This window comes from Orycteropus afer, unplaced genomic scaffold (assembly GCF_000298275.1).
Source record: "Orycteropus afer afer isolate SDZICR_OR568_19922 unplaced genomic scaffold, OryAfe1.0 scaffold00205, whole genome shotgun sequence".
NCBI classification, from domain to species: Eukaryota; Metazoa; Chordata; class Mammalia; order Tubulidentata; family Orycteropodidae; genus Orycteropus; species Orycteropus afer.
Window position 1 is genome coordinate 1,880,775 of NW_006921792.1, and position 10,883 is coordinate 1,891,657.

General features: G+C 33.6%; 1 protein-coding gene across 1 annotated transcript in view; it reads right to left on the minus strand.

The window, feature by feature from the left end:
- Positions 1 to 1,511: 1,511 nt before the first annotated feature.
- Positions 1,512 to 10,883, minus strand: part of CAAP1 (caspase activity and apoptosis inhibitor 1) — a 92,051-nt gene continuing 82,679 nt past the window's right edge. The window contains exon 6 of the mRNA XM_007948133.2: positions 1,512 to 1,858. Coding sequence (XP_007946324.2) covers positions 1,512 to 1,858 — 347 coding nt within the window. The remainder of the gene's footprint in view (positions 1,859 to 10,883) is intronic.

Below are 10,883 nucleotides of genomic sequence, written 5' to 3' on the forward strand. Positions count from 1 at the left end.
ATTTCATTTGGAATAAGAAAATGATTTTACCATAATCAATGCTTGTTCATCCTAAAGCAGTAACAATGAGAACTCCTTGTTTAAATCACAACCACACTGACCAACGTTAAGAGAGGCATTTCAAATGACATAGGCCTCTGTGTTTATTAGAAAAATTCATGGAGAGAAAAAAAAGAAAAAATGTCAGACTTATTTTTAAAAACATGTTCAGGAAAAAATGTGTAGCTGCAACTCCAATGTTTAATAAATGTTCTCTAGTTCCCTAAGAAACCCTCTAAAATGAACATATAATTAAGTCAACTAGCAAAATACAATCCCTTTGTGTATGAGGAAGATTCTCATTCAACACTAGTAGAGCACAGCTTACAAATACAATGCACTATAGTTGTAATCAAATGTAAAAACAAGTCAGAGGTTTTTTTTTTCAAGATGAAAAATTAATTTAAGTTAAGGGTCCCTACCTAAATTTATTTTGGTATCAAACAACTGCAATTAACGATGAGAAGGAAAAGTATCCTTCATTATGGCAGGATGTTAATTTACAAAAACTATATAAAATTAATTAATTATGACATCAACTTATCAAAATTCCATGAAATTAATTTCATTTTTGGAAAAGTATCAAAAGTCTTCAGATCCAGAATGAGACAGTTTCTATTATTTTTGATTCATGGAATTTATAGCACATCAGATCTTCAAGAAAAAACACTACATGAAATGCTATACAATGAAACATTCACCTTTTCCTGACAGCTTGGAATGTAAACGAAAATTTGTTCCTTTTTTATTGAAACAAACAACCACCACCCAAAAAAAAAAAAAAAACCTTGAATTCAGTGTCCAACAGTATCAAATACCTGTTAGAATGACTCATCTGCTGGAATTAAACTTGGGCTATTAGTTCTACATTGTTAATAATTGTCTTAAATTAGTCACTTTTTTCACTTATAATGTTTCCCTCAGCTATCTGAGATATCTAAGCCTTATAAAGAAAAATGTGGTTCAGTTTTAACTAGTAAATCCACACCAACAGAAAGCATCTCCTAGATAGTGTATATTTTAAAAGTGCAGACAAGCAAAACTAAATTTCTTAAACTGTTAACAAATCTGGGAGTAATAATTTAATATTCTATTGCAAACTATAGGTAACCTTAAGAGCAACATGCTTGGTCAATCTTTGTGAAGCATTTAGGTTTGGTGGCAAAATACTTAAAAGAAAAAATATGGTGACTCTCTGCTAACGGCTTTCAAAACATTACCTTGCCAACTTAACTATGCACTCATGTAACAAAGCATCCAGGCTATCCAACCATAGTTGTCATGAATTCATAAAACAGTAACACACACATATATATAAAAGTAACAAAAACAACCACAGCCATTTTAGGCCTATGATCAGTTTACCCAACAAGGATCACATGAGAAACATCACATAAGACTCAAAATAAACTTCATATACAAAATTATATGATGTGGCTTCATTCAAATACACCTAAAATTCAAATTTATAACTATGCTGGCTTTTTCACATCACCAGCTTTCATTAGTGCCTTAATAGCTCTTGCCCTCATCTCAAGTTCTAGCAGCTCCAGTTGTTGTGCAGAAGGCTGAACATCTTCTGGTGGAGGAACAGTCAGGGTGGCTGCTTTGGGTTCCTCTGTATTAGACTCTGCCAGTCCCAAAATCTCATTCACACTTTTCTCAATGTCTTTCTCCAGGTCATCTATCTGACCAGCTTCACTCTGGACTGTATTTTCTGGGACCTCAGGAACAACTGCTTCTTCGTTGCATGGGCCTTCTATGTCGCTGTCATAAGCATCTGCATTTATACTGAGTACGTCACTATCCTCCCCTTTGCCTGCAATAAACAAAAAAGGGGAAAGAACCATGTAACGCAAATGCTCTGGCCAAAATTTCCATTCTCTTTATGATTAAAGATCTGCTTTAACCCCACTCCTACCATAGACTCCCAAACACATTCCACAACCCTCATCCTACCCCCTTTTTCCCTGGCTCCACAATTTTAAAAATAGATCTAACTTTATGTGAGATTTAATAAATTTTCCATTCCAATTTAGTAGAACATGCAAGCAGTGAGAAATTTATTCCCTCATATGGAGTTCCATGATCTATTTTCCTAATTAAAATGTCATAAGGTTTTATATCACAGTGCAGCTTCTGCATTATAAAATGAAAGCTGATGTTGAAAATCCTTTGACTAGATTATAGCTTATTATTAGAGAAGAAAAATTTAATTCCAAAGGAGTTTAAAATACTTCACTTTATAAACTATGAAAAAGGAAAAATACTGGACACCATGTGCACTACAATTATCCTAAATCTTTTCAAACAGTTTGATCTAATTCAGTAAATTAAAGGAGAATGCTTAAGGCTATTTTCTAAGATAAAATAAGTTTTCATCAAGAGGAATTTCATTAATAAAGTTAGCACACCATAATTTTAAAAAGTGCATTTGTTATAAAACTGTAATTGATGCTAAGAACTTGAGTATAAACTTAGAATATGGCTCTCAACTACACTGACCCTGGGTATTACTCAAGTCCAGGTGCCATTTGTAACTGTATGTACTCATTTATACCTCTAATTTATTTACTATTTAAATCTATGATATATTAAAAAGGAAAAAAATAGATCAGAAAAATGTCAGTTTTCTTATAGGGGAAACTTATTTACAAAACATAAATTGACAGGTAAAAATTTCTGGTACTAGAATACGTATGAAGGACATAAACTATTCTATTTCACTGATTTCATCAAAAATACATGCTATTCCAAAATTAAAATGGGAAAAGAATCAGTAACTTATTTTTGTGCCCATAATTAAAATTTTGAAAAATAAAAAGGTTCCAATTATGTTTGACACCAAAGAACATTTTATTTTATTCATCTCCTGAAAGCAGTATTTCAAACAGCAAAAGAAAAATTACACAAAAAGCCTTAAAAAAATAATGCTTTATAGGACTATTCTAATTTGACACGAAAACAAATTAAAGAAAAGAAATGCTAAGTGGTTCATAGCCTCAAAAAATTAATTTCAGTATATCTTTAATGTAACATTCTAAATCGGTAAGTCTGATTCTGAATGAAAATCTGTAGACTATTCAAAAGATTTTAAAACACAAGTTATTTTTTTAAAAAAATGTGATTTGCTTTTCAGACTATAGGCTGTTGCCAGATAATGAATCAAAAGCAGAAGAAAATGAGAGGGCTAGGGTGGTCCTGAATAATCAAAGTACCTGAGTGCTAATCCTTACTCTGACATGAAGTACATGATTTCCAATGAGTATCTTAATCTCTCAGTTTTGTTTTCTTTTGTTTTTTCTATAAAAAGGCAAGCTGTTCTAGAATATTTCTAAAGTCTAAGGTCTGATGTTACCGTAAGTCTATACAAAATTACATAAAATAATACTTTAAATTATTTTCCTTTTTTTCCCCCTAAGATAAGTAAGATTACCATTTACCTTTCACTTAATATATCTTTACCTGGAAGATAAATACCAAAGAATTTCTTATTGGTAGCAGAAGCCAACGAAGGATCAGTTACTATGCTCCACTCAAGTTTTTCACCAAACAACATTTTCAGAAACAGATTTTCTAAAGAAATAAATTTATAATGTTGGGGCATTATAACTGAAGCTTACCTATACCATCTTAGTCCAAGGACTGGTGTGTAATGATATAGCTATATACTTCCATACAATTCCTTCTATCCTAAATCACAAAATTCAAAGTAGCTGCACTTGTATGAAATTAATTTGCTTTGAATCTATATGCAGGTAAATTAAAAAGATGGTAGTAAAACTTACAGATATTTAAATAAGCAGAGACTCTACTATAGTGGATACTGAAGACATGTGGCAAATCTTTTAGCTGAAATGTCACTGTCATGCCACCACCAGACTTACTTCCCACAAAAGACTGCAAAGGATAATATATGAGTGTGCATACAATGGAATACTATGCAACCCTAAAGAATGATATAGAATAGGCAAAACAAAGCATAACGTGGATGAACTTGGGGGACACTATGCTGAGTGAAATAAGTCAATCACAGAAGGACAATTTGTATTAGTCCATTATTATAAAAAGTCAAGGAAAGGTTTATATATGGAAGGAAATTTTCTTTGTTGGTTACCAGGGGTAGGAGGGAAGAAGAGGGAACACTGTTAGACAGGTAGAGACAAGTATTGATTTGGATGAAGAGAAGGGCAATGTACCAACTGTGAGTGATCAACACGATGGCACTGAGGAAGAGGAAGACACATAGAGGTGCACGGGAGGTACAGACAACAAAGATGAACCCTTTTGCACATAGAGTACTGTGTCGTCAGTGAAGGCAAGCATTGATATACAGGTGGGTAAATGGGTGGATTATTAGGTATGTCTATGCAGGGGTGAGTGTGCCCAAGACCATGTATAGGGTTGGCAGACAATGTTTCTACAAGTGCATTTGTTTTATGTTCTATAAGAATTCCCAGGTATATAGTAGAGTCAATAAGGGGCAAGATTGTAGTCACTCCTTGGCCACAGCCAGCTACCCAGAGGGAGACAGCAGTTGGACCTGTAGGTTTGGGACCACAGTCACAGGGGACATCAAGCTCAACTAGCATAACATACTACACAAACTGTTCCACATCCTACTTTAGCAAGTAGCAACTGGGATTTTAAAAGCTTGCAAGCAGACATCTAGATGCAACAATGGGATGGGTCTCTCCTTGTCCAGAGCAAAGAATGAACAAAACCAAACTGGAATTGGAAACAATTAGTCCAAGCGACAGGTACACCATGCAATTCCCAGCCTATACAACTATGAGACCAAAACAACTAGATTGTGCCCAGCTACCACTGTAAACCACTCAGAGGTGGATCTATATAGGAGGAGATCCAGGATAGAATGGGAGAACAATGTAGAACAAAACTCAAAATCATTTGGAGAAAAAAAAAGGGGGAGGGACAAAGTTTGCTGATCTGATAGAGCCTAATGAAACCACTGAGACTATGGCTCCTAGCTGCCCTTCAGGTCTGGAATTGAACCCTTTCCTGTGGCTTCCAGGCAAACAAAAGACAAGCATATGAGCTGAACATTTACATTAGGTACATACACTCCTTCGAGAGATCAACCATGGGAGAATAGAAGGGCTGTGTATGCACAGGGAGACAGCTTAGGGGACAGGAGTGTATGAGAGGAAAGGACACAGGGAAGAGGTAACCATGGGGAGGAAGTGGGAGGAGAGCTGTCACACTGTGGGAAATTGCAGTCAATGTCATGAGACAAAGTGTATGTGAGCTGCTGCATGGAAAGTAAATTTGCTCTGTAAACTTTCCCCCAAATCACAATAAATTTTTTTTTAAAAAAAGGATATATATGAGTATTTGTAGATGGGAATATGTATCATGTCCATTCTTTTTCCCTTGGGAGGAGTTCTACAGCTTTCAAATACTGTCAAATGGCTAAAAACCATTAAACTACAGACCCTCACTTAATTCAGATCATTCTTTTAAGACTATTTAGAAAAGCTTAACAAGTAATCACAGGTCAAGAGCTCCTCTGCCCTGAGCTTATAATAGTAATATCCTTATTTTGAGGTTATGTTCAAAAACTATTTTAATAATAGTTTTAATAATAGTTCAAAAATTATTTTAATAAATAATCATGACATGATTTATGGTAAAATTCCCCAAAAAAAAATTAAAAAGGAGATTTTAAATGTTTCTATCAACTTGAGAACTACAGAGGTGCAAAGGCTTTATTATAAAGACACTAGTCCTCATTTCCATTTCATTTTTAAAGGCCTGAAGGAAAAAAGGAAACAAATGTTTCATGGTATTCATGATAAACTAAGTTTATTAAAATGCATTAAGAAATATAAAAGGTGGATCTAAAGTAAAATAATAAAAATGTAACTAATTAAATGTAATTAATAATAATTTAAAAATTCAGATTAGAAACTTAAACAGACATAATAAAGGTAGCTTATGGAAGAGAGCAAGCAGAGAAGTAGATACAAGTTACTGATGTCAGCAACCCAGTGAAAAGTAAACTGTACACAAAGAAATAACAGGATACAATATGATATATTCCTGACACTAATTCTGCTACTTTATACACATATCATTCAGGGAACTTTGGAGAAAAGCAATACAGATGAAAGAATAAATAGCTTATGAAAAATAATTAAAGGAGTTAATTTTAAACAGTTTGGCTAGCCAAGTTATAGAGAGTCAAAAAGTTAAAAATTTGTTCAAGGAGAATTTAACAAAGAGTACCAGACTTATTGAGCATGTATCTCCTATGGTTGATTCCCTAACCAACTACTCACCAATGTATATTATATTACACTAGTGAATGTATAATATTCTATTACATTTTCCTCTTGTCTGTATACATTCATGATTTCTCTTTTCTTCCATTTTCCTTGTATCTTTGTGTTAACAACTTGATTCATACCCCAGTCAAACTCTGCCAAGTACCAAAGATATTTTAAATAACAAGCCAATCCATCTAGACTGTGATTATCTAGACAGCAAAATGAATCAATTACTACCCAAATTCATCACTGACACAGATGAATAAATGGAATAATTTATCAGAGAAATATTTGTTTATTTTATTCAATGAGGCATAGTTATGAACATGGGATAAACCAATAAAGGCAAAATATCCCACAACTAAATATAACATCCAACACTCTGTGCATTTTAGTGATAAAAAAATGTATGAAACTACATAGGATTCATTCACTTTAAAAGTAATATATATTCAGTATAAATAAAAAGGAGCACAGTACATTGTAGGAAAATGACAACATAATCCCCATATTCCTATTATCATCTATAATAACCTTAAATGCATGATAGTTGCAAATGTTCCCTACTCTAGATGTTGTTGCTGTTGTTGTTGTTGTTGTTAGGTGCTGTCAGGTCAGTTCTGACCCACACCAACCCTATGTACAACAGAACAAAACAATGCCCAGTCCTGGGTCAAATGATCTACTTGAAGGATATACATTTTTATACCACAGGTTTTTGTTTGGTTAAAATAAAATTCTTAAATAGAATATCCAATTAAAGTAAGCAAATTTACAAGAATGATTAATTACATCATAAAACTGATTTCAAGTTAAAAAATTTAAAAAGGATTTTTAAAAATAAATTATGCTAGCATATTTAAAACTTGATAGGGTTTATAATATTCTACTTGCTAATAATTCAATTCATTGGAAATAGTTCTAATGAATAAAAGGAGGGCTTATCTAATGGATACCTGTGAAACCTCTTGATAGAGAATTGCCAAATTAAACCAAGACTCAAACCCTAAAACACGGAGTATTTAAATGTCTGTTTGAATTCTGCTCAAAATGGCAAACTAAGCACACACATCAACTTCTTCTCTCCACCAAGAATCCACTAAAGTGACAGAAGAGATATACTTAAAAGTAATTGCATAAAATTATAAGTTAACTGAGGATAAAATTAAGAAACATAAAATAGAGAATCTATGATGGAAAAAAAAGCAAAACAAATTTAGCTAAATATATATTTAAGATTTCTGAGAAAGGTAGTAACAAAAGTAAAATTAAAGGACAGAAGAAGACTAAAAGAAAATATTGGCAAAGTATATTTAAAAGATTAATGAAAATAAGAATATATAGAATCTCTATGTATCATTAAGAAACAACCAAAAACATGGATACAGGGTAGAAGCAGGCCAAGCAAATATGAAATACATGAAAAAAAGTTCAATGTTACTTTTAATCAGGGACATGAAAGTTAAAATAAGATACTACTTTTTACCCATTAGTAATAAGACTTTTATCCATCTGAAAAAGAAAAATTTAATAGATTGTAGGATGAGATAATGACCAAAACATATTAAGTCACAAAAGTATGCTGAAGAATAACAATCATATTTACATTAAAGATAACATATATACTCTAAATTATTGATAGTGGTTACTTCTGGAAATGAGAGAAGTAGAGCGAGAAGAGAAGAAAACGAATCTTTCCATTTTTGTTATATGAATGTATGTATTTCTTCAATCTTTAAAAGAAGATAGATAAAGTTTAGAAAGAATAAAATCACAGTGTTAAATAACAAGGATGGGTTAGGAATTTTAAAGTTTAGCAATTTTGGAGAAGTTTTACAAAATGTAAGTACATAGGATCAGATTAACAGAAAAATGAAAACAAAGCATACCACAAAGACATCATATTTCACAGAAACACTGAAACTGCTGACACTTATTAACTCATCTAATGCTACCAACAAAATGCAACAGGGATTAGTATTTATTATCCTCACTTTAGAAGTGAACCTACTGAGGAAGGGTTGAAGTAACTTGCTCCAGTTCACACAACTAGTGAGTAGCAAAACCAGAATTCAAACCCAAGTGTATTTACAAAATCCATACACTTTACCGCCTTGAGATCATAACAGAAGCAGAACAACCACAAAAGTTCCACTGATAGGAATGACGGACTGACCTACTGCAAGCTACAGATACCTTATTGTAGGTTCCTTCAACATATCTTAGTAGGATAAAGGAGTCAGAACTAAAAAGTGTATACTGAAAATAAGTATTTATCTGCAGACTCAATATGTATCAATAGATATCAACTATGTGACCTGGCAACCAAAACTGCTAATTAAATCACTCACTATAGCAATGTACCCAGAAAAAGTTCAGGAACTGCTAACAAAATCTGAATTCAACTTTAGTGTTTACTACCTTAAGGAAGCTCTGATGGAGCAGGCGTTAGAGCATTTGGCTGCTAACCATAAGTTGGTAGTTGGTATCCCAGCAGCCCTGAGAGAGAAGGATGAGGCAGTCTGCTACAGTATAGATTTATAGCTTTGGGAACCTATTGGGGGCAGTTCTAGTCTAGCCTATAGGGTCACTATGAGTTAGAATCAACTCAACAGCAGTAGGTTTTTGTTTTTTGTTTTATTTTACCTCTTTCCTTTGGTAGGAGCACTTCTATATAAGGAGGTACTTTTCCCACAAACTGGATGACAATAGAGCAACTGAGAAGTACAGTGTTGTTGCTCCAAAGATCTAAGCATCTATTTCAAGTTTTGACCATGCAGCCTCCGAAGTACTGCCCTGAAAGCATATTTAGGAGCTCTGGTAGTGTAGTGCCTAAGGCACTTGACTGCTAACCAGAAGGCTGGCGTTTCAAACCCACTAGCCATTCTTTGAAAGGAAGGTTGGGCAATCTACTTCTGTAGTGATACTGCCTTGGAAACCCAAGGAGGGGTCGCTATGAGTCGGGGCTGACTTGACGGCATATAACAACAACATGAAATACATCACAGGATAGAAAGTTGAAAATGAGTAATAGTTAAAGAAACACGGAAATAAACATTCCTCTCAAAATAATCTATCAAATCCTTTGCGATTTTATTCTCAGTAAAACAGATCCAGGTCATTATGCATCCAAAAATCTTGCCAGGGAGCTTTTGCTTTTTCTTTTTTTTTTTTTTTAATTTAGAAAAGTCACAATTAAATGGAGCAGAGGAGCCTTCAAAAGGTACAGAAACAGTACGGGCTGATGTACTGTATAAAATGTAATTTTCACCCTTTCATTCAACTACTACTTAGAAAAAGAGACAAATTAAAAAGCTGGAAAGATCCTGTTTAGGGTCATTTGCTAGTAATAACTTGTGGAAAAGCTCAAAGGAATAAGAAAAGAAATGTAAACTCTTAAGTCCCACTGATGGATATACACTACAATCTATTTTTATTTCACCAACTGTTGAACTGGACATCATTTCCCCAGAACATGATTCTAAAAATCTTTTAAAGAACTTAAGCACGTGTTTAGAAACTGTATCCTGTGAATACTTACTTCATAAAGCCACTCAAGGAGAAAATCAAGGGCTAGAAAGAATAGAATGAAACACAAACTTTTCAAACAAATCAGTGCTACATAAGCATTTCTGCTTCCAACTCCAGACAGGCTTTTGTAACTCTTTCTTTTCAGTCTCCTCCCCAGTTCTCTAACACTCAGGCCTGCAACTGAGGTCTTCAAAGGAAGAGTCAGCACAATTTTCACTAAGCAGAGATTTCTATGGAAAATAAAGATGGTCAGGTAAACTCCCTGCCCTACAATTAGCTCCTTCATTAGCTAATGATCTTTATTACCTCTTCCTTTACAAAGCAACAGAAATCTCCGATAGCATTTTCCTCATTATCTTTTTTAATTTTGATAACTTGTTTTTTATCCCTTCAATTATAGTTGTGACATTTCAGCAAAACTCAGTCCTCCTGGATGTGAAAATTTATTTCTTCATTCTGTTTCACTCTAATTCATCCACTTACTCATCTTTGCTTCTTCCAGTACAGTACTGGATATTTAAAATCTTTACTTAATGATGGCAAAAATCTCTCCTATCACACCAATTTTTCTTAAATATTAAATCAGTAAGCTATGGCCATCATCAATTCTTTATTATAGTCCAGAAGAGTGGACTCTCACCTTCTTTATCTACGTAACTCTATCAGTAAAAATATTTTTAATGCATTTTATTGAACTATAATTTATGTACAGTGAAATACACAAAACTGAAGTGACATGGGTCATTTTTTTTTTTTTTTTTTTGCAATATTCTCTCCTTTCCGCTCCCACTCCTGGCAACCAACAAAGAAAGTTTCCCTCCATATATAAAGCTTTCCTTGACCATCCACAACAACAAACTAACGCTATGTTTGTCCTTCTGTGATTGACTTATTTCATTCAACATAATGTCCTCCAAGTTCATTCATATTATGCAGTGTTTTGCAGACTCTACATTATTCTTTAGTGCTGCATAGCACTAAAGAATAATGTGTATGTACCACAGTTTGGTCATCCACTCTTCC